This window comes from Mchenga conophoros, linkage group LG12 (assembly GCF_057382185.1).
Source record: "Mchenga conophoros isolate Kocher_MC1m ecotype Shallow Benthic linkage group LG12, M_conophoros_male_GT1.1, whole genome shotgun sequence".
Classification (NCBI taxonomy): domain Eukaryota; kingdom Metazoa; phylum Chordata; class Actinopteri; order Cichliformes; family Cichlidae; genus Mchenga; species Mchenga conophoros.
The window spans coordinates 1,546,145-1,573,588 of NC_140537.1; the positions used below are offsets into that span (position 1 = coordinate 1,546,145).

Sequence of the window (27,444 nt, forward strand, 5' to 3'; positions counted from 1 at the left end):
TTCATGAAACCAGAAATGATCTGTATTCAGGAAACTTGTCTCAAACCAACTGTTTGTAGTCGGAGGATATAGCAGTGTATGCAGAGGTGAGGTTCAGGGAGGAGGGGGTGTAACAGTTAGAATACAGATTAGTCCAAGTTTGGAATAGAAAGGACAACATCAACCCATGCAAAAGGCTTTCATCTGAACCAATGAACTTCATTTCTATTTGAATGGAAATGGAAACATCTCATCATGGTGTACGAATAATGATCACAATAGAACAGTAATTACAGCATTAATGGACAATAGAAATGATCGGAGGGGCACAAGAGTTAATACGAGAACAGGTTTGGAATCAGCGATTTGGTCAACACTCCACACCAGTTGGCGGCGGTAATGCACCAATTCGTTGTTTGCTAACCGCCAATAAAAACAACGAGGAAGAAGAAGAAGCAGCAGAAGAAGACGGTGCTCTAAAAATGGCGGAGTCGGAGGAGGAGGTAGACGTCTTGGTCCAGAGAGTTGTCAAAGACATCGCGAATGCATTCAAGAAGAACCCCAGCATGTGAGTACAGTCGGCTGCGAACAAGCTGCGCTGGGCCCGCAGGCCTGTTTCACACGCAGCGGCTCCAAGGCTCGGCCACGGCTGATTCAGGGTTCAAATTATGGGCGTGGACTATTACCTGGAATCGGAACTGTCTAGATGAAGTTCACATTTAGACACTTAGTTTTGTTTGTTCTGTTCAGTGCGTGAGACACGATGTCGTGGGGATTACTGTTTACTTACAGTTAAATAACTTAAAACATGCATCAGCGGGATATTTCACGACTTTAGCGAGCTGAGCCATGCAGCTTTGAAAATGCGACATCCCGATCATGTTGATTCATTAATGGTGTTATTGTTTATTTCGCCGGTGACTGAACTGGGATGCTTAACAGTTGTTTATGATGGTACCGAAGATTTGCATGCTATGAGAAGCACGTGATGTCAGGTCGATCCTGTGTATGTTAAGAACTTTAAGGCTGCAGCTATCAGTTATTTTGGCAATCAAATATTCTGATGATTATTCTGTCGATTAATCGAGTAATCTGATACTTTTGTCTTATTAATGAGCACTAATCAATATCCCCAACAGGAAAAAATTAGGGCTTTCAAAACTACTCACTGGTTTAGAATTTGCTATGTTTTAAAAGGACTCGCACTGATTCTTCCCAGTAAAGGTTTTAATGGTGACAACAGGAACAAGTGTGGCTTTTTGACATGCTGCGAAAACGTGTGTAAAATGACATGTGGCTTAAATAAGATATCAAAGTACAGAATTTGAGACAAGGATTTTTAAAATGTGCTCGATGAAGCATTGCAGCTTCTAGTTTAGTGTGATAACCACAGATTTTCAGCTGCTTTGGGGGAAGAAGAACCCCTCAGTTTGGATGTGTTTGGTTCACTTTTAAGTAGGGATGGGTATTGATACGATTTTCACGATTCCATTTTCGATTCTGTTTAACGATTCGATTCTTTATCGATTCTTTTTAAAAAGGAGAACACTAAGGTCGATTAGCTCAGAACTTTGTTTTATATCTTCTCTTTGAACAAGATAGAAATGTAGGAGTAACATGGCCTTACAAACCCAGCAGTGACATCTTAAGAGATCCACAGCCTACGGCTCTTCAATGGGTGTCACAGGGTCCCCAGGAAAAACATTGTAAATGTAAAATAATTAAATAAATATTCTTATGTAGCAATAACAAAGTATAACATAAATTATTCTGTAGCAATTACACAAGAATATCCAGTAATGTTCCTGCCTACAATTAAACACATTCACTTACTGAAAATCATCTGCTGTGGCAAACGGGTGCAAACCTTTGACCACAAACTGAGTCACTGCTCGGTGACGTTCGTCTATCCCGGCCTGAAAGGAGACGCTGCCGGCAGACTGCAGCGAGAGCTGCCAGCATCTGAGCCAGACTCTGTGTCTCTCATCATGGTCACTAAATGCACAGTAATGGCAGGTTTGTAATAAGGCAGATCGCGCTAACATAATATGCACTGTTGTTGATTATTTACCTGCCGCATTAACGGGAGAGGACGTGCAAACGTTACCGCTGCTTAGGGCTGCTCGATTATGGCAAAAATGATAATCACGATTATTTTCACTGAAATTGAGATCTCGATTATTTGACAATATTTATTTAACCCTTTAAGACCTACCATAGAACCAAGTCCGCCAGAGCTTATATTATTTTTTTACATGCTGTAGTGCCATTTTTTGGGAGCATTTCAAGTTGCTATACATCAATACAACTGTTATAGCCCATATTTTAATAATATGTATGCATTAAGTCCATAGTAATTACATTAATTGCAAAAAAAGTGCAATAAACTACAAAAAAATTGAAAATCGTTTTTGTTTTTTTAATACATATATTTCTACTTGGAGAAATTTAAGAGTTTTATCCCTCAAAACTTTAAATACAAAAAAGTTGCAAAAAATAGTTTACAACAACAGGAAATTTATTTTGTGTGTCTTCATAATTTTATTTTGGAGATACACCAATCTTTATATACTGCAGGAAAAACGAAAACAATCCTATGATGCAAATTTGTTTAATTTATTAAATAATAATGCTCCATAAATAAAATACACCAATGTTGTTTTTGTGCATAACACAGAGCAGCTATCTGAACGCTGCTCCAACAGAGGTCGATTATCTAGTTAATAATTTCACCTCCTCACTACGTACGACTCTGGATACTGTACTGTAGTATCCAGAGTCGTACGCAGTGAGCAGTAGGGCTGGGCCATATCATACTGTTCACGGTGATACCGGTATAATGTTGGGCATCGATAAGAAAATGAAATATGGCGATAGAATATGGGTAAAACGCGCAGTGCCTTTGTTTTCATACGCACATGGCGGCGACGCAGAATGAGGAGGGCAAAAGTGGATCGTTGAATGAAACAATGAACCAGAACTGGTTTGTTAAAATGCTGCAGCTTCACTGGTGTGGAACTGGTTTAGCTTTCGTCCGTCAGATACACAACAAAGCACTATTTTTGGTAGAGCATGCTAGCGGGCCGTCATTATTACCGTGTTGTTTGGAAAATACGGCGCACTTAAAATCAATCCTTTGATTTGTCTGAAAGTCGACAGAGCCCCTTATAATCCCGTGTGCCTTATGTATGAATCCTGGTTGTGTTTACTGACCTCGAAACGATTTTATGTGCACGGCGCTCGAAAATCTGTCAAATGTTTCAGTACGACTTTGCAAAGCTACGAAGCCGCACCGCTTGATGGATTGTGGGAGCCTTACGGCTATCGTAGGCGGAGCGATACGTACTGTGCTTCAACATAATATTACCGTATTGTGTGTGTATAACCTCTTCTTGGTAAATGGCCTGTATTTGTATAGCGCTTTCCTAGTCCCTAAGGACCCCAAAGCGCTTTACACATCCACACACTGGTGATGGCAGCTACATTGTAGCCACAACCACCCTGGGGCGCACTGACAGAGGCGAGGCTGCCGGACACTGGCGCCACCGGGCCCTCTGACCACCACCAGTAGGCAACGGGTGAAGCGTCTTGCCCAAGGACACAACGACCGAGACTGTCCAAGCCGGGGCTCGAACCGGCAACCTTCCGATTACAAGGCGAACTCCCAACTCTTGAGCCACGAAGTGTTGTGGATATTATACATGGTTATGCTGAGGAATCGAGGAGGGGCCTAAGGGTACATCTGTCACCATCTTACAATGCTGTGATTGCAGCCATTCCACACCTCTCTGTGAATGGGACTCATGGACATTGATCAATGAGCTTTGATCGGTGGTTGTTGATCAATGGTCATGTGAATAATAATGATGACGCAACTGCCCTCCCAGCCCATTGTTCCTTCAGGGCTGGTTTCAGTCATCGTGCAAACGTCCTGTTTATAAGATTGAAACCTGCAGTCAGCTGAGACTGAAGACGTCACCTGATGATGACGAAACGGTTCTCCCACAAAACACTACGTCCAGATGAACAGAATCAACCTTTGGAGATTGATTTACTTGGATGATTGCACGTGCATCAAGACATTACTGTTTTTACTTTTGTGTAACTTTTGTACTTATATATATTTTCCATCCAAATAAATGGAGAATATCTTCTTCACATGCTCTTCACACCTCCAGTATTTTGAAGCTTAACTAGTTCAGCATACTTTGACCTAGAGATGGAATTCAAACTTTAAACAGGTCCCAAGACCTTGATTTACTAAGGTATTACTAGGATTTTCTCTTTTTACGGGTTTAGACAGTTTTATGACATTTTCAGAGACTTTCTGAGATTACTGCAGAGAACCTATTCAGCTCTATAAATTAAAATTCTCTGAAAATTTTAAGGTCTTTCTTTGTTTTGTCCATCCATCCATCTTCTTGTGCTTTATCCGGGGCCGGGTCGCAGCAGCCTAAGCACAGAAGCCCAGACCACCCTCTCCCCAGCCACCTCCTCCAGCTTGTTCAGGGGAATACCAAGGCGTTCCCAGGCCAGCCGAGAGATATAATCTCTCCAGCGTGTCCTGGGCCTGCCCCGGGGCCTCCTCCCGGTGGGACATGCCCAGAACACCTCACCCAGGAGGCGCCCAGGGGGCATCCTTGTCAGACGCCCAAACCACCTCAGCTGGCTCCTTTCGATGTGGAGCAGCAGCTGCTCTACTCTGAGCCCCTCCCGGATGGCCGAACTTCTCACCCTATCTCTAAGGGAGAGGCCAGCCACCCTTCGGAGGAAGCTCATTTCTGCCGCTTGTATCCGCGATCTCGTTCTTTCGGTCACTACCCACAGCTCGTGGCCATAGGTGAGGGTAGGGACGTAGATCGACCGGTAAATTGAGAGCTTCTCTTTTACACTCAGCTCTCTCTTCACCACGACGGACCGGTGCAGCGTCCGCATCACTGCGGCCGCTGAAAACATCAAAACTACGAAACGACACACGTGGAACTAAATGGATTTTTGCATTACTGATTCTAAAAAGAAAAAAATCTTGAACAGTTAATGTCCCATCCAAAAGTCTTGGATATGATTGATGAACCACAGAAATTCAAATATGGGTGCTTCTGAAATCACACCCTTTATTTTCTGCCCAGCTTTGAAACCTGCGAGCCACTCTGGTTTCATGCTTCCAGAAATAAAAATAATTCTGGAAGGTGGAGCGAGGACTTAGTAATACTACATAACCGTGTTAAAATTCAGACTGCTGATGAACGTGAACTGTAGTTTGTGTCTGTGGAGACACTTCAGCTCAGCATGAACGTCGGTGTTCGTTTAATGATGCACAAACTTTGAGCAAAGGACACTGGAGAGGCATGGCCGGCAGTGTGGTGACATAGTATGTTTAACACCCCCCCAAAGTGTACAAGATCAGAAATAAGCAACTTGAAAGAAAACATGAGATCATTTCTTGGAAGTGACAAAGTGAACTATCCAGTGTGTTTTAAATGGACGACTCTAAACGGCTACAGATGTGTACAGGATCCATCGTTACATCATTAATCATCTAATAACTTACCTGAATTTGAGCTTGTGTCAGATATCTGTGATGTATTGATTGCTATGTTGTCCCAGCAGTATGTTATTGTTTGTTATAACAGAGATGGATCCCAAACAAGCCGCTGCACGGTGACAGCTCTGTAGATCTCACAGCACTAACCACATGTTACATGTAAGCTGGGAGATGTGATTGGGCTGTCGAAGCTTCAGCTGATGTACTGCAACATGACCTTGTGTGGCAGGTTGCCATGTTTCTGTCGTACTGCGTTTATTTCAGCACTGCTTCAGTTTGATGAGCTTCAGCTCCAACTTTTGTTTTTCTACATTTTTGAAAAGTCAAATTTCAGCAGATTAAGTTCATTAAAGGTTTTTTTGTTTGCTCATTACTTTGGGTACTGCTGCTTGGTCCACTGGTTGATATGGTGGTAATCTAATTTTCGACTGGTTGGTTACTGTAACGTTTTCCCTTGTTCACCCTCATTGTCACTCTCTGCTCCCTCAGTGATGAGATCGGTGTGATCCCGTGTCCAGAGGCTCGCTACAACCGCAGTCCCATAGTGCTGGTGGAGAACAAGCTTGGTGTGGAAAGCTGGTGTGTTAAATTCCTGCTGCCGTACGTCCACAACAAGCTGCTGCTGTACCGCCAACGCAAGCACTGGCTGGACAGAGAAGGTAGCTCGATAACAAAAGCGATCCCAGAGGTGGAGTAAAAGTAGTCTGTAACATTTGTTTTGTTTATTTAATGCATTTATTTTAAAGCTGATAAAGGTTTGAGCTTCCAGTCATGGTCAGTTAATGACCTCCGGCTTAGTTTTAAACGTGTTTTATGCTCCTGTTTTTTCCACATCAAAGTGAAGCAACATCCTGTGTTTCCTTCTGTCCCAGCTTTAGTGGACATCACCTGCACTCTGCTGCTGCTGAACCCAGACTTCACCACTGCGTGGAATGTCAGGTACAGGATGAATGTTCTGATAAACGTGGTTATAGTGAGAGCGATGCTTTCCTTTCATCTTTTCCCTGCCTGTCACACAGGAAGGTTTTCTTGATGTCAGGTAACATTAGCTAACAGCAGAGGTCTCAGGTGAAACCAGACCCCACTCACGTCGTCTGTCAGGTGAGCTCAGTGGGTCACAAATTGGGGTGAGGCAGTGATAATGACGCACACCTTCTTTCACACCGAGGCACATCATCAATAGTGTTCCAACGACCCTCAAAAGGAACAATCCCCACTAGGGATTAAATACTGGGACTCTCCACCGCCTGGTTTTAGAACTGAAGAAGCTTCTTTGTTTAGAGAGTCCAGTCACTTTCTTTCCTTAGACAATCCTGGCAGTTTGGCATCCTCCTGACTGCTGCGTTATCCCACTGTGTCCGTACCACTAATACTAATAATGAATAGTGTCAGGATGTAAGGATCTGTCAGCACACATAACAAAGCTAATGCTTTTAACAGTTCAACTGTGATACATTTGTGTCTGATTGGGGCGGCTGTGGTGTGTCGACGAATCAGAAGGTCAGCAGATTGGTTCCTGACTCGTCCAGTCAGCATCGAGGTAACCCTGGGCGAGATGCCCAACCCACCGACGCATCCATCGGAGTACATGGATGGAGCATATTTGGATATGTGTATGGATGGACTGTGGCTTTCATAAAGAAGTTAAGAATAGATGAGTGATGTGTGTGCGTCTTTGTGTAATGGGTCAGTGTGACTCGCAGTACAAAGTGCGCTGAGTGCTCATCTGAGTAGAAAGGCTCTAGAGTACCAGTCCAGTTACTATGTGACCATTATCAGTATACTGGTTAAACGGGGTGCAGGCCTAACCTGGTGCCTGGGTTTGAAACTGCTGCATGCCTTCACTCTCCTGTTTCCTGTCATCTCTTTATAGTTTTCCAGGATAGAAACAAACTCCAGAGTTTCATGTGTCAGACTTTCAGATCAACACCGACCGTGTGACCATCTGTTTGTAACAGAGACACATTTGTAGTTTGTTCAACTCATTTAAACCAAACGTGAACAAAAATCATTTTCCTGTTTGCAGCTCATCAAAGTCTGGTGCAACAGTTACCATTTTTATATTTATTCACAGGCATTAGATCATGTCCATTATGGGATGTCACGGATGGTCTTACTTAAGCACATCCTGCTTTTTAGAAGAGTCAGAATTAAAGCACGATCAGAGTCGTCCCCTCGAAATGACCTAAAAGATAAAACGAATGATGGAGACAAAATGTGGACGTTGCTCTGCAGAGTGTCAGAAACCATCTTTGATAAGAGATCACAGCATGCATGTGCTCTAACTGAATCTGTGGGTGATAGTCTTTATATTGATGGATTTACTGTCATCGTGCTTTCTTGTTATTGCAGGAAGGAGTTACTGCAGTGTGGAGTCCTTAACCCAGAGAAGGACCTCTACCTGGGCAAGCTGGCTTTGACCAAATTTCCCAAGAGCCCAGAGACCTGGATTCATCGGTAAAGCCGCTTACGCTTCTCCTGCTGTAAACACTCAGATGTTCCGAGCTGCTTTCTTTGTGTGGGGAGCTATTCAAACTCCTCTTAGACTACACTTTATTTTCAACAGTTTTCTAACAGTAGCACTGTTTGTGCTAAACACTGTAGGCTGAACAGGGAACATTTTGGCTCCGGGAGCTGAGGGCAGCTGCATTCAGACCATGTCGATGTAAATGACTGGTGATAGATTTCCTGAGATCATTGCTAGGTGGAGAAAGGTGTTTTAATCCCGCTGAAAAACAACAACGATGTTCTAAGGCTTACAACGAGCACCGAGGCTCATGTGGGATGCTGTTCTTCCTGTAAAAGCAGTAACGGTGTACAGAGTGAGTGAAGCTTTGTAACCCAGCGGCTGGTGTCTTCCTGCAGACGCTGGGTGCTGCAGCAGGTCCTGAATCAGGTCTCTACTTTGGACCACAATAAGAATCAGCAGCAGGCTGAAGCAGTGCAGGCTGACGCTGAGAGAAACGAGCAGCTCGGTGACCGCTTGGCCAGGACGCTCCGCCAAGAGATGAAGGTGTGCTCTGACGCAGCCGGCCGCTATCCCAGCAACTACAATGCCTGGTCACACCGCATCTGGGTGCTGCAGCACATGGCCAGGGGCAATGTCAAGGTAGCATTTCAGTTACTCATTTAGCTTTTCAGCAGTAATTAGAATATTTTCTACCCTCATCACACATGTTCTCTCTTTTTATTTAATGTAGTTATATTACTGATGCCTGGCTGTATAAAAGTGGAGCTGCTGTGCAAATAATGTGGTGTAACTAAATAAACACTCGCTAAGAAATTTAAATGAATCAAAATGATCCCAGCTGGATGTCATGTAGCACTCATGGTTGAAATCAGCTGGCACAGTCATCACAGAGGAACTCTGTGTAACTACATGAGTAAGGGAGGTTTCTGTCTTTAAACCAGTGGTTCTCAAAGTGTGGTGCGCAAGTTACCTGGGAGAAAAGTCACGCGGAACGAACATTTAACATAACATAAGTGTTTTTGCAGCAGTTACGTTAATAATATGCACGCCCACTGAAAAGCTGCAGCGGCGTGCGTACGTCGACAACCGCAATAAAGAAGTGGACTGAAAAGTGTGAACATGTGGGCGGGTCTAGAGCGATATGACCAAAATCTCATATCCCGATATAAGACATCTATCGTCCTGGTAACGATATAAATCGCAACAATGTAACATTTTCTGTGAATCTCGGGCAGCTCGACTTGCATGAAGTGTTTCCAGCTGGGCGTCGTGTAGCTGGAGTCGAGTGTTTTAACGATGTATGAAACGATACATTTTTAGACATAAGTTGTAACGGCGCCGTTTCTTTGTGAGTATTTATTACACGGCGTGCTGCGGGGAAAAGCCTGTTCTAACGTTTGAGTCTAAGCTTTATTTTTTTAGCACCTGGCGGCTCTTTTTTGCTTCTCATCCGTAAATAATCTGCATCTTTCACGTGATTCAGTTTATTTTGAAAAGTCTCAACAGGATCTTGAGCTTTATTGTGAAAAGTTTATTTGGAACATAAACATGCGGACAGGCGGTGGTGTTACCGTCGTGCATAAAAACAGGCGCTTGTCCGTCCGTAGTGTGGTTCTATTAAATATAAGAGAAAGAGAGAACTTTATTAATATAACCACTACAGTGACATCAGAACGATGAACAAATATTGCTGTAAACAGTTTATTTTGCGACACCACGAAACAAACGATAGTGTAAAATGAAACGACAGACGTTTTTATATCGACACCCGATATATATCCTTATATCGAGCAGCCCTAGTCGGGTCTGTCGCGCATCGTTGACAGCGGTGCCGCCACCCAGAATTGGGGAATGACAGACCCGACCACATGGCTTATAGAGACGTATTTCTTGAAATTTTCTTATTGTCTTGTTCTTTCTGCGAGCTGTTGAACAGCCATTCAAGGCCCCCCACGTTCAACTTTATTGATTAGCTAATAAATGAAGTGAGAATCTCTCAGTTGGTTTGTTGATGTTCAGCTTCTGCTCCTTCACACGTACCTTTGTCATCGTGATTCTGGCAGGTGTTCCACGACGAGCTGTCCTCTATGCGCCTCTGGGTGTCCATGCATGTCTCTGACCACAGTGGCTTCCACTACCGCCAGTTCCTCCTTAAGGAGCTAATAGCTGAAATCTGCAAGAGGCCAGCTCGCACCTCCACCAGCTGTTCACCCCAGCGTGGGTGCAGCACAGTCCCAGAGGGCAGCCGCCCACACAGCCGCTCTCACAGTAACGGAGAGCCTTCAGGACAAGAGGCGGGCGGCGAGGAAGACGGCCGCGCTGACTTCACTACAGTCCTTCAGCTCTTCCACCAGGAGATGGACCTTTGCTCAGATCTGATCCAGTCCTTCCCTGGACATGAAACACTCTGGAGTCACAGGTGAGAGACTGTTGGTTCACAGCGACTGCAGAATGGACACAGACGTCATATTTAAACGAGGAAGGCGGGTAAAACCAATGTGTTGTCTGTTCCTGCTGCACAGTCGGTGGCAGGTTGTCGCTGATTGCAAACATCGTTTGTGAGAAACAAGTAAAAAAATGAATTGTCCTGATAAATCATTTAAATATTTCTTTTGCATTAAAACATTTTCACATTCTGGGGCTGTTTATCCCTGAGCCTATACAAATACGTTGTGCACAGACATGTTCAGCGTTTGTAATAATGATATTGATATACCCCCCGTGTCTCTCAGGCGGCATGTCTTTTACTTGTGGGACCAGTGGGTGAGGGAGCATCAGCGTTCCTACAGCAGAGGATCCGACTGCAAGTTGAACCATGTGACGGATCCAGACCCAGGAGTGCCAGAGATCAGCTCTCAGAGCTGTGCAGGCCACGGTGTGAACGGACAGAAGCACGCTGGTGAACCTATGGAAGTAGATGGGCTGTTCCTGCCAGACCCCCACAATAGTAAGAGACTGAAGAGAGGCGTCCTGCTGCCTTGCCCCCCCACCCTGCCAACTGAACTCAGCTTTGTAAGCAGTGTTTTGGGCGGCTGCTGTAACACCGAGCAGAGACACTTTGCCCTGGCCTACAGGAAGTGGTTGGATACGGTCATTGGGCTGCAGTCCTGAGAGAGATGCTGACCTCCTCCTTTCCCCACACTGAAGCTGCCTACAGACAAAGAGTTAGGATCAGCTTGCCTACACATAGTGCAGACTTAAACAACCAGTACTTCAAAGCCAGTGATGAGTTTAGAAAAGCGGGCATTGAGCAGCGGACTTGGAATCTGTTTCCTAACAATTAATAGGAGAGGACTGGATGTTCCTTCTCAGAAACATCTGGATCCTCTGAGCCAGTATCCCTTCAGAATGGAAATCAGCCCTCATACCACCTGTTGGCTCACTGTTATCTTCAGGTGTTTCAATACCTCAGGTACCTCAGATTTCTAGTTGTTTGTATGTGTGTGAGGTTTCATGTGCATATCTTCTTTCCCTGCTTCTATATATATTTAACAAACAAACATAAATCTTTTCTGATTGGAATCAGTCACTTACACAGCGTAACCACTTTATACACGTGTAAGGTTCTGTGTAGGCACGAGTTTGTGGCATCATTGGACTAAAGTCCAAAAATACTTTCCGGCATATTGAAGTGTCCTGGCGCTGAACTGGACTCTGGCACCTCGCCTGGGCTTCGGCTTTCAGCCTGTATAAGCATGAAGTCTGGTGAAACTGTCTTTAATAGACACATAAACAGAGACGTATGTGAAGCAAACAGTAAGCAGTGACTTGAGCAGGTATGAAGCTGCCTTCAGGCTTGCTTTGGCCTGCTGCAGGTTAACGACTTGTAGAAACTCTTCTTGTATCAGATCATCACTGCATCACTTTTCCGTCTTAGCTCTACTTTATATTAGACCTCCCTCAGTCGTCGGGTAATACTGACCTGAGCGTCAGCTGTAACAGCAGGTTAAAGCACAGCTCCTGACTCTGGATTTCCATTCTGAAGGTGGTAACACGTGTTACACATGTTACTACTCGCGGTTGATTTTCTACCCTTTAACTTCACTGGTCAGCAGCTCTCTTTGTAGCTGATGCAAAGTTAGAGTAACAGGAAACCAAAAAGCCAGTCGCTTATAGAGAAGTTTGATTTGTGTTCAGAGGTCATCACAAACTCTCCTCCAACCTGAGCAGCAATGAACATTTATTGGTCCTGATGTTTGACTTTGGACGTTTGTCGATCTGTAGCAGAACATTCACCGGTGCTCCTGCTGCTGCCGCTGTTACAACACTTTGATTTGTTACAGCTAGAAACTGCAACAAGTGAAAATTAAACAGCACTTTTAAAATGATTGGTGTAGTTTTGTTTAGCGAGGGTAGTCGGTCTACACCAGGGGCTCAAACTCGCGGTCCGGGGCCGCAGCGGCCCGCATACTGAGAAGAAGCATGACGCAGTTTAAAATCAAAAGCACAACATGACTGACTATGAAGACGACACGAGCAGAGAGCACAAACCTGCTGAGGCTGTCGGTGACAGTCGCACACTGTGTGCACTTATTTATTCTGTTCTATACAAACACAACGTGCGCGCACACAGAGGACCAGTGTGTTTGGAAGGCTTCAGCTAAGTTTGCAGTTTTGTCTGATACAAGATCTGAAATTTAAAAAACAAACGAAACATTTTAGGAAATATTTGTTTGTTTGTTTGTTTGTTTGTTTGTTTGTTTGTTTTGTCCTAGCTGAACACTAACGTGTGAGACGACAGCGCCAGCAGCGGCTCTCCGCTCGTTTCAGTTTGACCCCCTGATCTAGACCAAAATATTGGTATTAACTATTTTTTCCCCGTTGTTATTTTCGCATCAGTGCCTCATTTGAAACAGTTTTAAAGCTCCGATGAACTTTAACTTGTCCTAAAGACTTTTTAAAGGCATTTCCTGAAAGTATTCTGACTGAAGGAAGTGGACAGGTACAGTCTCACACGTACTCACACCTGCAGGAGGCCAGGTTTCACAGAATTACACAGTGTATGTGATGGTTTTTGTTTGATAGCATTCGAACTTTTAACATGAATGAAATCAAAAAGCTAAATGCCCATGTAAACACACGACTGCTACAGATGTTCAGGTTTGTCATCGGTACCTTCCACTCCGTCGATGTCGTTTCTCCTCGGGCTGAACTTTATTTCTTTTATGTTATTTATGAAAATACAGGTTTGTGTGAAGCAGAAAGGATGAGAGTGACATTTACATCTGAAGCATTTACAGAAGCTGCCTGATTTGTAGTGTGAGTGTGAGCTTGACCAGCAGCTACGTTTGCTTTTTAACATCTACCTGGTGACAGCGAGTTAAAGGCTCGCCACTTTTCACTGACACGTTGACCAAGTATAACACATTCTTCTTCTTCTTTTGTCCATCAAAGTTTTTATGTCTTTTTAATGTATAACAAGAGTTACTGTTACTCTAACACGTAATCATTGTCAGAACCACAGCTCGCAAACGGACGCAAACTTTTGGCGTACACGCTCATGTTTGCAACGCTTTAGGAAACAGCTGCTTGCACTGACTGACAGAGCTCTGCTACATAGAAGGAAGTAACACAATGCACCTGTTTAAAGGAAGAGTCAGTAACACTACTTCAGCAGCTCCTGGAAGTGATGATTCATGCTACTATGCCTCGTCTTTTATTGTGAAGGGACTAATCCTCAACGTGTGTCTGTCAAACCTGGTTTCTGTTTTCCTTTTGTAAACGTTGCAGTTTGATCTTATTTTTCTTGTCTATCCAGTATTGTCATAGTTTATGGTCACCATAGCAACCATAAACCTTTGTGTCAACACACGGAGGCCAAATAGCTTCAATTTACACAGCTGATGTTTCATAACTCTGCCCTTGGACACATTGTTACTTTTTTAAAGGTCGTGCGTGTGTGTGTGTGTGTGTGTGTGTGTGTGTGTGTGTGTGTGTGTGTGTGTGTGTGTGTGTGTGTGTGTGTGTGTGTGTGTGTGTGTGTGTGTGTGTGATCACCTCTAAACACTGTACATAATCACAGCATTAATTATCTCAAAGCTTTTCCTCTGTCACGCACTCTGTCGTGTGCTAAGGAGGATGATAGGTGGTGATATCGTATCAGGCTGTGCGCTCAGCTGCTGACACGAGCTTTGATCCAAGACTATCTATGCAGAAATGTTTGTTTTAGAGGTTCAACCTGCTCCTTTTACTTTGTTGTGATACTCGCTAATGAATAATCCTTGTGGTCTTAATTACTATTTATTTCAGGAGTGAAAGTATATTATCTTCCAGTGCTTCTGTCATCTGCTAAACAAGATAATAAAGCTCATCTCTTCATGTCCACTGAACGCTCTGTTGTAATTACTGCACATATTTATCTGCATGTATCTCACATACGGTGTGGGGGAGGGGGTCCATTATTTTATGTTCATTATGTATAAAATGAAATATTTACATCCTTGATTTCATTTTGATTTCATTAGTATCCTGCCCAAGGATGTTTAGACTGGAGCAGTGAGTGTAGGAAACAACGCCGTCTCTGTCGCCTGCTGTCTGCAGGTCATGACCTCCTGCTCCACGTTAACAGATGTGGGTCAAACTAAAATAAGATCTCCTCTCAAATTTCTCCCAAAGTGCTTTCTGACATTATTAGTAGTTCTCATGAGGCTGATTTCAGGTTTGATTCTACTGACTGACTTGCTGTGAAACGGGCGCGCCGGGTCCTCATGAGCAGGATGCTGAGAGAAGGTCGAGCTTTACTTTCCAAAACCACAACAGTTTCAAAGTGACTGTGAGGAATTCACCAGTAAACTGGACCAAGTGAAGACGTACGTGTGTTTAGATGCTAATAAGTAATAAATACAAATGTACAGATCAGGTCATCCTGAGAAAAAAGTCCAAATGTTTAGATGTGTTCTTTTTTGAGAAGGAAGTTGAAATGCGATGATTACAGTTCGTTTCAAGACAAACTGCCGTGGTTGCTATAGAGGTTTTACACATGACGTCATGCGTGTGTCGTTCAAGAGCTGTCCGCCATATTGGACGCGATAACCACTTGGGGTCATCCAATAACAATGTTGCTGGTTGCAGCCACCCACCTCTTATTTTCTTAAAGCAATTAATTTACAGTCTGTCAGTAATAACGTCCTGAAAGATACAAGTGTTGGACTGAAAACGAGTGGAAAGTTTAAAAGAGCTTCAGAGAACTACGGCTCGGACGCTCTTTATAACTGACAACGTCTCAGTGCTTGGAACAGAACTGTAGCTGCGTGAGGAGACTGACACTGTAGGTTAAATCATTTGTTGTTGGTGGATCTAACGCATGGCGTGCAGCGCCTACTGAAAGGGATTACAGTTTGAAAATGTTCATCACATTGGTCAAACTGTTTTTCTCCTTGAACACATTGTTTTACTTCATCATGCATTCTCGTGTGTTCTCCTTTCACCTGACTGTGCGACTGTTTTCAAACACGTCACCCCAGAAGAGGCGGGCACAAAACAGCCTTCAATTCAAGCAGACCTGGAAGAAAAAGGAACGTAATGATGAGCAAGGAGCAGCTCACGCCGCTGCTGGCTTATCTGGACGGCCTGACAACACAGCGTTAGTTCAGGAGATTCAACAGGAAGAAGACCACCTCGCTGTGCCCTGTGTCTGATCCTCCTTCGAGATACTCTCAGAGTGTATCAACTCAATCCGATATGACTGTAAATGACATCAACCAATCAGAGAATGCCAAAATCTCAGGACGGAGAGGTTTGATTTACCATCTTGATACGAACAGCAGATGTTCCTGCTTCATACACGATGCAGATAAATGCTTTACTGGTTTACCCGAATACAACGTATTACTAACAGTATTCATGTTTATCAAGACACACCTGGAGGATATTCAATGTCAGCCTGTCAGCAGCTCACCTGCATACTACTCAGGCTCAAAGCAACCGTGCAGTTCCTTGGATTCGTGTTTGGGGTGCATGCTTTAAAAGTCTCACACATATTCATCACACTGGGATTGATTTAGCCTGAGCGGGAACACATACAGACTTCACTGCCTGTGTGAACTTTCCTAAATGTATTTCAGTCATTGACAGGACAGGACCACAGACTGTCACATCACAAACTCCTAGCTGGTGATGTGGTACCAACAGATTCAACTTTCAGGAAGCAGCTTGGATAGTGGAACCTGAGAACGCTCAAAACTGGCATCGCTGTGCTACAGGAGCCAGTCCCTGCAGCTAAACAATGGAGTTTACCACACCTGACAACATCGTACGCATCGCTTGTGCAGTGACTAAGTTTGTAACAACATAATATTTCAGATGCATTTTATCTCTCAGATAATTGTGAAATCTAAAAATCTCAATGTATGTTCCTCAGTTTGGTGTTTAGCCCTGAACACAAGAATGTATTTTGTAATTCTTGTTATTTCAATAAAAACTATATTTTTGCTTCTTGGAGCTCCATTTATTTCATTACAACTGTGCAAAGTGTAAATAATATCACAGTAATATCTCTAAATGTAAATGGGATCCTCACCTCAATTAGCAGAAGTAAGAAGTCTAAAGTGTCCAAATCTGGTCATAGATGAGGAGTAGCCATCCTGATTTTATATAAAGTCCCATTTGAACCATTTGCAGAAACTAAAGATGAGGATGGATGGTATGCTCTAGTTTCTGGGAAAACTGAGGGAGGGGAAATGAGCTTTTTGGCTGTATGTGCCTCAGCAGGTAATGATTTCCGTTTTTACAGAAATATTTTTGATTTACTGGTTGGTTCAAGAGGTATTGTCGTTTGTGGAGGAGACTGGAACATACGGCTTAATCCCAGATTAGACTCCTTCACAGCAGTCCCTTCTCCCTCCTACATTAGAAACTCATGTCAGAATAAGTGAGTGAACCTCAGGAGAGATTTAGGGACCAGACTACACTCACACATGTGCTGCATTCCAGGACGGACTTTTTAATTTAAGAGAGACTGTCCCAGAAGACCAAACTGCCAAATAGGATGTATTGACTTATGTGATCGTGCACCTCTACTGTTACCGCTGCAAATGAATAACAATCTAAGAAATGGATTATGGAGGCTGAATACTGATGTTTAAAACAACCAACAATTTACAGGAAAAATGAAAGAAGAAGAAATCAACAGAATTATGGTGGAAAATGACAGAGGAGAGCTGGTCTGACTCAGGTCATGATTTTGTGTGTTGTCGTTGCTCGTCACACCTGAGGGTGGCGCTGTTTGCTCTCTGTTACTGTCTTCATTGGTTCAAGGTTCTTTATTATTTGTCACATGCATAGTTAAACAAGTATAACACACAGTGAAATGTAGCCTGACACGCTCCTCGACATGTGCAAAAATGGGGGGGTGTAGAGGAAGAACATTATATATATATATATATAGTATATATGTAGTATATATGTAGTATATATGTAGTATATACATTGGGTGAATGTGCAGTAGTAGCAGCAAGCAGGTGAATTCTGTACATTAATATGAATAGATTGTCTATTGTGTTTATAATCACAGAATTTCATCAGGGATTATTAAAGTATCCTGATTCAGATAATTCCCTTTTTTAAATTTAAGACATTGCCTATTTGCGAATTTGTTTGGAAAATGGTCACAGAATGAGTGGACGTTAAACATGAGATTTATTTTAGTGTTTCATTTGTTCCTGAGCAAACTGATTTAGCTGACATTCATCTACAGCTCATAACTGGATAGTTTGATTTCACTTTGTGTTACTGAAGAGCTTCTTATGTGTGGAAATGAATCTTTCACTCATGTTTGTGCTCTAATGTAGAAATGAGCTATACTTGTTTATACAACTTATTTTGAATTAAAATTAACATTAAAATGTTTTAATACACAAAGAAAGTGTGAGTATTTTCACTGAGAGGAGCAACAAGCTGTTAGAAGCTCGTTAGACACTGAAACAAATCATACCTCTCTAACAATATCAACTAATAACAGTAATGAACAGGACTAAAGGCAGAGAGGTGATACAATAATAATAAATTCATATAGTTTATATGGCACATGCACACGTGTTAATAAAATGTTAAGATAAGATAAGATAAGATAGAACTTTATTAATCCCTCGGGTGGGTTCCTCTGGGAAATTCGACTTCCAAAAAGCACAGCAACGACCGAAGTTACAGTTACAGAATTGTTATATATATATATATATATATATATATATATACACACATATATAAATACAGAGACAAATATAAATAAAATATACAAAGGGGATAAATAGAATAAATAGGAATAAAAAATAAAAAATAAAAATACAAGTGAAGTTAGTCAGTTCAAATCATTATTTAATATTTATTTCATTTAAGTAGTTTGTTGTCTTTTTGGTTTTGAACTCATCGTGCAGGCGCAGACAGGCCTGCTCGCCTCTCCTTATAAACAGAAGCTGTCTCTACCTTCACCCACACCTCTGCTGTCTCACCTGGGCACACACAGCTTCACAAACAGCTCAAAGCTCATTTGCATCTATAGTCTGTTGGTAAAGGTTCACAAAAATGTCACAAAGTATATCAGCAAACATAAACACCCATCAGCACCTAAGAAGAAGCAAACATCAATGTTACGAAGTCTGTCGGTCTTACAGTTGTAGTGTTACAGCTGAGTCACAGAGAACACACAGAAGTGACAAAGAGGCGCAGCTTCTTTGATTAAATATATATATTAAATATTATATATTATAATATTATTATAATATGTGTATAATAATATATATTATAATAATATTATAATATATATATTATGTATATATATATATATATATATATACATACATAATATATATACATAATATATATACATAATATATATACATAATATATATATATATATATATATATATATATATATATATATATATATATATATATATATATATATATTATAATATATATATTTATATATATATATATATATATATATATTTCATACATATATATTATAATATATTATATTTATATTTATTATATTATAATATATATATTTATATTTATTATAATATTTATTATAATATATTATGTATATATTTATATATTTTTCATATATACATTTTATATTGACCGGTGTGACTATATGAAGCTTTTTCACCCAGACATTGTTCTCTTTTAAAAACGCATAAACTTCGTTATTTGTTGTGCTTTATAGTAACGTGACGGTGGCGGTGAGCGGAAGGAGGTGCTGAACGGCTGCGGAGCACGCGCGCGCACACACGCACGCACCGCTACAGGGAAGATGGAGGACGATGTGGCCGCAGCGCAGAGGACCTGCATCCTTTAGCAACATCACTCCTGTGAGCAGGTTCGTGTTCAGGACCGGGCTGTTCGCTGTAGGCCTGACCCACCGGGATGCGGACAAAGCAAACGTCTCCGGGCTGGGCTGTTGTTCTCATCATCATCATCATCATCATCATCATTATTGTTGTTGTTATTGTTGTTCTGTGGAGCTTCGCTACGCGGTCTGTTCACTGAGGAGTGGTTCGACGGAAAACTGCGCTCCGTAGATGAAACGTCAAACCAGGATTCAGAGTGAAGGAAAATGGCAGTGTCTTTGTGAGGCTGTGTCGGACCCACGCAGAGCGGACATGAATAAATCGGCACATAGAGGCCCTGTTGTCTCCAGGTGCAGAGCCACGGCGGGGCTAACCAGTCCATCCAGCTCGGTGCGACGGGTAGATGGTTCTCGAGGTTTCTTATTGCGTGCTTCATTCAAAGCAGGACTTCAGCTGAGCTTTTGTAAAAGCAGAAGCTGAAATCAAACAGATGTTTTGCTGATGTAGTTGTTGACAGGAAAGCTGCTGGTTGTGCAGAAAATTCAGAAAACCTGGATGAAATTGGAAGATGTGGGTAGTTTTGCTTCATTCCTGGTGAAGGTGACTTCTACCAAACATAGGAACGACTACTGTAGTGTTTTAGACAAAGATAAAGTGATGCTGGAAACATTAAAGTACAATAGTCCCACACATGGAGCCACGTGTGCGTGGCTGTCTGTGCGTGAGGAGGAAATCTGAGGCCAGCTCCGGGTGGCTCATGTTCCCAAACACAAATCTCATAACAAATAAGACACAGTGTCAAATCTTTATGTAAGAAAAAAGTGCCCACAGGACTGCACCGCTGAGATCAATGCTTCTAATCCTGTAACAGTGCGTACAGGCGCTTGTAGTTTGAAGTGTTTTCTGTGTCATTTTGTCAGTCGCTCACATTGCTGAGGAGGGATTTCAGCTTACTCTTTTTCACACTGTTGTTTCAGTTTGTTGAGCTTTGCATTCATTTGTTTATGCACACATGGCATTGATCTGAAATCTGGACGTAGGCCTGTTGCAACACTTGAATCTTTTTCTTTTCAGATATTCTGTTGCAGATTCTGCTGGTGTCTCAGCGTCTTTGGCCCAAACTTTAGCTGCTGAATAGACGATCTCCTATCTGATCATACTTTGGTATTCAGTGAGTGAATCATATTCAATCATCACCCCTCCTCCTCCGTGCTCGACAGCTGCTATGAGGTTTTTGTAGCTGTTTTTTGGTTTGTCCAGATACAACTTTGCACACCTAAACCTGCCATGTTCTTAGAGAGGAAAAGCTTTGCCATGGCAACCGTTCCAAATAAGACAGACAAGTTCAGTCTTTGTGATCGTACTGTGGTGAACTTTAGCATTTAACATGCTAACAGAGGTCTCTTTATACTTTATCTAAGTATCTTTGAAAACACATTTTTAAAATGTAGATCATCGTCCTTAAAGAACAGAGGAAAAGGCTCACAGAGGCCACTGTACATCTTTAAAATACAAACACTGCTGATTATTAGATCTGCCATAAATGTAATCAGAAAATAAACATACAGTATCTGTGTTTGTCCACCCGAGTTATACGTGTTCGTTTCAGCGTTCATGAAGACAAGAAATTAAAAACTAATATTTAACATAAGCAACGTAACAAGCAGACCAAATGTATAATGAAACCTCTACAGAGCTCATTAAGTCCTGTGTATATGTGTTTTTATAGCTGGGTTACCAGAAGGGTGAGCCAAGAGGGGGATGGAAAAGAAATGAATAAATAAATAGTAAATAAAATGGAAATTTTCCCATTACAGGAATCTGGAACTAACCATCCACGAGTATGGGGCTGGGGCAATGCTGGGATGCCAGCAGTGTTATCGTGAGAAACCATTTCCAGATCTTTTTTAATCCATTTCCAACAGTATAGTGGTTTCTTGGGGTTGTTCCAGACAGGAGTGCATATGAAAGCTACTGAAGGAGTGTTGGTGAAATTTCCACCCGGCTGTGGATCATCTTGTTAATGATTTCAAACAAGGATGCTGTTTGATGGCCTGAGCAGGAATGCTGAAACTGAAAAGTCTTTACAAACTCTAAGAATGTATTTTTGCTTCTGTATAGTTTTATTCATGCGTTCCTTTTTTAAAATATTGGGATTTTGACTACATGGACACTGGTAAGTGCGTACACTGTGGAAGTTACTCATTTATACTTTTAAGTAATGATGTTCAGTTCGGCCAGGCTTATGTCTCAGTGGGTAACGTGACAGGTAGTCACAGTATTACGATTTCAAACTTAGGAAAATACTCTTTAAAATAGTTTTCGTTACCATGGGGAAGATTTAGAGTGGCTTCTCTTATATTTAAAATAACCACACTGTGGAGGGACAAGCGTCTGTTTTTATGCGTACTTTCGTTACCAACAACGACGGTAAAACCATCGTGTGGCTCCACCCTCCGCTTGTTTATTTTCCTCGTAAACTTTCACAATAAAGCTCAAGATCCCATTGAGACTTTTCAAAATAAACGGAAATGATCGACATTATTCTGTAACATCAAATTTCTGAATATGCATCAAACAGATGACCTCCAATAAAAACACGAGGTAAATGGCACTCACAGACGACTCCCAGCTGAAAACACTTCACATAAGTCAAGTTGCCTGAGATTCACTGAATTTACAGAAAATAAACTATTTTGAGATTTATATCGTTATGGGGATTAGAAATGTCATATATGAGATTGTGGTCATATCGCACAGGCCTACCAGTGGCTACAGAACTTCTTGTGCTTTTCTGTTTGTGGTGTTGGATTCTTTTCAGCATACTTTGGGCTCCGTGACAAGATTACCAGAGGAAAAGAGGGGGGAGGGGCTTCCTCGTACCACGTCATTGTTGTAGAAAAGATGTTCACTCACTTTGGCTCTGATATTTCTGAAACAAAGGTTTAAAAGATACCGAGCTGTGGTAGGACATACAATGTGCTTTTACTCACGTCGCGCCTTTTTAGTTTAAGTGGCTTAATTATATTTATATTATGTAATTATTATAATTTTATATAATTAGAGATTGTTTTTATTCTATTGGATTTTAAGGCTCTTTGATGAAAGTGGTATTGATAGAACACATGCTTACTGTTACAGGAGAACATTTTGACAGCTAATATTTGCAGCATAGCTCCTTTTAGTTCCTTCAAACTGTTTCAGGTACTTGGGCAGAAACAGCCAAAGCAAAGAGTCCCAAACAGACTAAGGTATGGTTACCTGTTAGATGGGGCGCTATTCAATCCTTCTCTTTCAGAGATAAGCAGATACCCACACAGAGTATTGGTCTGTACAGATTCAAGAGAGAAAAGTGAAAACTGAAGTTTTAACACGTGTTGGCTTAATAAAAGTGTGAATCTTTAGCTTGTCAGTTACTGTTTTTGCCTGTTAACCATGCAAGTCCTCGCCGTATCACTTCCAGCGAGAACGTAGGCGCAGACACATATTTCGCTCATGTTGTTACATTTTAGTTTACTCACATTTTCTTTCTTTCTGTTTACCCATTGCAGTCGTTTCCAGCAGCCTTCGCTCTGTTGATGATGGATTCCTAAGCCGTTCTCTGACACCACTTTACCAACCCGACAGCCATGAACCCCCAAAAGACAGAGTTTGTTCAGGACGTTATGGAGGCGATGGATGGTCCTTCTCGCCATCAACACCACCCCAGCCTGTCCCATAACCACAGCAACCAGGACAAGCGCTACAGATGCTGTGAGACTTCAGCTGGTGTCACAACAGAAATGGCCAGTGGTGCAAATGCTGAAAGCCGAGTTGGGATGCTACAGCACCACAAGCCACAGGAGGAGCAAGACGCGGAGCTGCAACATGGAGATCAGTCTTCTAAGCCCCACGAGATCCAGCCCATTCCCCGACCTGCTGTGACACGTTACCGCAGACAGGGCGACAGTGAGGCCCGGCTCAGAACTCAACAACAGAGGAACAGGATGAAGCAGCAGAGGGAGGCGGAGAGAGCGCAACAGGAAAGGGAGCAGCACGCTAAGATGACCAAGGAAGCTGAAGGTGAGAGGGAGGATTCTATGCTGGCCCGCTCAGCAAGTACTGAGAGCGGCTTTCACAGCCATACTGACCGTGCAGAGGGAGACGATATCCCAGTGATGATGTCTCTGGAGCCTGAGGCCCAGCGAGAGTCCGAGGATGATGCAAACAGCTACAGCCTCCCGCTGCGGCCCGAGGCAGAAGAGTACACTGAAAGTGCAGAGGCTGAACAGCAGCATCTCCATTCACATCCTAACTATGCTCTTCAGTTCCTGATGCTGCCGCGTGAATCCTTACTTAATATCCAGAATTCCCAAAGAGAAGATAAAGCAGAGGAGACACTGAATGGTGGCTACTCTAACTGTGTCTACACCCAATCCTACAGCCAATCGGGGGCGAGAACCTGTGTCTCATCCAGTCAGGACTTGGAAAGTTTAGATGCTGGACTTGAAGCGTACTCTGAGCCATATGACACGTATTCGCTCTCTGAGCATGTGTATGAGGAAATATGTGACGCTCCAACCTCAGTGTCAACTTCTGCAAGTGTGGCAAACGATAGAGAGTCTCGACAGCAGGCGGCGACCGGCTTGCAGCTGTTGCAGAGCGGGGCGGGAAAAGGCGATTACCATCAGCAGGAGGCCGTGGGCTCCCGTCTGCGGCACTACGATGAACGTTCAGATGGTGAGTCGGACAGTCCAGAAAAGGAGGCAGAGTTTGCTCCGTATCCTCGTGTCGACAGCTGCGACCAAGAAGACGATACTGATAACAGTGTTAACGGGGCTAAAAAAGGCTCACAAAGCTTTGATCCTGCTGCAAAAGATTCCACAGACAAAGAAGAAAAACGCCAACCGGACAAATTCTCTCACAAAAGCAACAAGACTGCCAGTCGAGGGAAGTCGGCCAAGCAGCAGGCTGAGACTCCTGTGAAGGAGCCAGTGAGGAACAGTGTGGAGAAGAGGGATGCTATATCTTTAGCCATCAAAGACATTAAGGAGGCCATAGAGGAGGTGAAGAATAGAACAGTCAGATCTCCTTACACACCTGATGAGCCAAAGGAACCCGTTTGGGTAATGAGGCAGGACTTAAGCCCCACTGCTGAATGTGACCTGCCGACATCACTCGGGGCCGATGTAAGTACAAAAGCTCTGACTGTTATTCATCAAGTTATATATTGTCCAGTATTAACTGTTCTTTGGATGTGAATGAAACTCGAGCATCAGGAACAAACAGAGTTGATTTGCCTTTTACGTTCAACATGTCCAATCTCACTTTCTTTGACCAATCCTTGCTGATGAGATGACAATGTGCCGATCAGTGGTGCGTTTGGGTAGTCCGGGTCTCTCACTGAGCGTGCTCCTGTGACCGGCCAGCACGTCATGGAGTGGGTGGGAGGTGTTGTCCAGCATCGTCCTTATGTTGGACAACACGGGCCTCTGTGGCACCACCCTAAAGACCTCCACCTCCATCCCCATAACATTACTGGCTGTGGCCATTTGCGAGCCTCAACCTGCTGCCCCAGCATGTAACCGCATTGAGGAAACTAATGCACAAAACGATGATAAAATTTAATTCAGTTTTAAGCCCCACGAGCTCCAAAGATAGAAGCAATGATTTTGTGAGCTTTAAACAATTTGTAATCAAATGTTGGTGATGGTGGACGAGCGCTCCAGTACTGAGGGAATTGTTTCCCTGTCGGACATCCTTCAGGCACTGGTGCTCAGTCAGTCAGTAAGGAGGAGGTGGGTGTAGGGCTGAGTGGAGCCAGGCTGAAGGCCCCAGAAACCCCTGAAACACCAATAAAGAGCTAGACTGCTGAGTGGACTCCTGCACTGAAGAGTGAGGCTTGTTCCTGAATTTCTTCTTTGTTTATTAACACTGATCAGCTGCAACATTAACTCCACTCATTTGGGAAGTAAATAGTGAGTGCAGTGTGTTGTACTAGATTCTGTTAAAACGAGAAATCATCACAGATAAAGTGTTTGGACTTTTTTGCACGTTATCGCTGTGCAGGGTGTAATTCAGAGAAGCTTGAGAAACGTGTGGTCATCGTGCCGTGCATGCCTGTCCTTTAATCAGACCGTGCAGTGCAGGCTTGGGTAGTGTTGAGACTGGTTCACAGCTGCAGGAAAAAAGTGCCAAAGATGCTCAGTGAGTCGTGTTAAGATGACTGGTGGCTATAGCCATCTAACAACCACCCCACACTTAACTGCAGACCAGCCAAAGGTCCTCAGGAACAGTTCGGTAAACAGCTTCCAAACTTCCCAGATCCCAGTCTACTCAGTGACCCAGTCCACCAGGGCTCTGCCCTCATTGTATGATGCCAGATAGAACAGGACACCCAAGGGTGCTGTCTCCATTCTGCAGTGCACTGCAGCTGTTTTGGTTGTGCGACAGAGACCTGCTGACAGCATTGGGTCGGTGGTTCTTGTGTTGTGGTTGATTCCAGTTAACGCAGGTAAACCTTATTACGTCTCTCTCTGTGGAAAGTGTGGAAAGGTCCACAGAAAGAGACGGTAATAAGGTTTATCTGCGTTCTAGTTGGTTTGGCTTGAGTTTCAGGTCGTGCAGTTACAATCATGCTGCTGTCGTCACACGTTTGATGCCAGCGTTAAGGGATGCACTCTGTTTGGTAGCAAAACTAGACATCACCTGATGCCGTTAAAGAACGCGATGGCCAGTGCCGATGTAGACTCAGTGTCCGATGTTTACTGGGGCCTTTATTTTCATGTACTGTACCAGGTCAACGTGTACTGCAAATGTGCAGGCAAGAGAAACTACACTGTTTTTACTGTTTCTATTTGTCTGGCTGCAGAAAAATAAAGAGACACTGAAGCAGTTTTACATAGAAAAACAGGAAGTCCAAAGGAAGAAGGAGGTGAGGGCAGCAGTGAGGAGGGTGATGGCTCAGGGATTCCCATGATGCATTGTTTCTCCTTCTGTCCCCTTTTTCACTCACCACGTGTTCATACATCAATCTGCATTTAATTCTGAGTTATTATTAATCTCTGGCTCTCGTCCACAGCATGTCTTTAGTCCCGTCTCCCTCCCCTCAGCCTGGTTCTGCTGGAGGTTTCTTCCTGTTCAAAGGGAGTTTTTCATTCCCACTTTTGCCAAAGGGCTTGATCCTTATTACTGTAGGGTCTTTACCTTACAACATCAAAGGCTTAGAGGTGACTGTTGTCATTTGGTGCTACATAAAGAAAATCAAATTGAATTGAGTTAGTGAGGCGGTGGGCCCGAGTGTGAGTCCAGGACCAAGTGTGTCCAAATGAATTAAAGAACTCATTCATTCATTACAAATTGGAAATATCCCATTTATTTAATATTTATTAATTTATTAATTTATTAATAATTATTTAATATCATTTAATAATGACATGTATATTAAATAGAAATTAATTTGATTTGATTTGATCCTTTTAATAAATTGTGTATTTAGTTCCAATTTCCGTAATTATTTCATGGTTCCTGTGCTCGTGTCATCCTCACCCATCAAACACTGACGGAGTCAAAACCTTTTCTTTGTTTTGTTTTTTACCCAAACTGTAAGTCACGTCTTCAAATACCACGGTTTCTTTGAATACACTTTTTAAATATTCAGTTTGGTGTAATCTTCAAATATCTGGTTGATCTGGAGCCCGTTTGCCAAAGTGTGCCTGTGTTTTTGGAGATGTCCGTTCCCACTAGTGTAACAGCCGCCTTACTGCTGACCCTCACCACTTAAACCAGAGACATGTGACCTAGTGTGTTGTTGCTGTTCGTAGATATACAAAAGACTGATGTGTGTCCTGCCCAGATATAATGAAAAAGATCTATTTTTTAAAAATATATTTATTTATTCCTCTGTTTTCTAAACATGAGCTCTCTGTTATAAATTTCTAATAAGTCTATTAGAATAAAATCAGATTAACTTTTGATTTGTGTGTGTGTGTGTGTGTGTGTGTGTGTATACACGCATAATCTTGTTATTAACAGAGATGATGTTGGTGGTTTTAATCATGTAGTCGTCTCACTGTAAAGCTTAATTTTACAAGATGCTGTGTAAAATTAATTAATATGAATTAATATTAACTGACTTTGGTCCTGATAAAATATTATCAGATCTGGACAGGATCTGGTCAGCT

General features: G+C 42.6%; 2 protein-coding genes across 5 annotated transcripts in view; both read left to right on the top strand.

Annotated features, from left to right (window-relative positions):
• The first annotated feature begins 427 nt into the window (after window positions 1-427).
• Window positions 428-14,316, top strand: ptar1 (protein prenyltransferase alpha subunit repeat containing 1). Its single transcript, XM_085293259.1, has 7 exons — window positions 428-547; window positions 6,014-6,183; window positions 6,397-6,463; window positions 7,877-7,981; window positions 8,390-8,633; window positions 10,058-10,413; window positions 10,727-14,316. The coding sequence occupies exons 1-7, from the start codon at window positions 462-464 to the stop codon at window positions 11,103-11,105; spliced, it is 1,407 nt and encodes a 468-aa protein (XP_085149385.1). The 5' UTR covers window positions 428-461; the 3' UTR covers window positions 11,106-14,316.
• A 4,911-nt stretch (window positions 14,317-19,227) lies between these two features.
• apba1a (amyloid beta (A4) precursor protein-binding, family A, member 1a) overlaps window positions 19,228-27,444 on the top strand; it is a 62,183-nt gene continuing 53,966 nt past the window's right edge. For 3 of the 4 annotated variants that reach the window (XR_014894571.1, XM_085293251.1, XM_085293253.1), the window contains exons 1-2: window positions 19,228-19,311; window positions 22,834-24,450. Coding sequence is in view for 3 of the 4 variants with exons in the window: in XM_085293251.1 (XP_085149377.1) it covers window positions 22,912-24,450 (1,539 nt within the window). In the remaining variant the exon portion in view is untranslated. Of the gene's footprint in view, window positions 19,312-19,533; window positions 19,673-22,833; window positions 24,451-27,444 lie in introns of those variants that run through there. The other variant, XM_085293252.1, reaches the window with a different exon arrangement.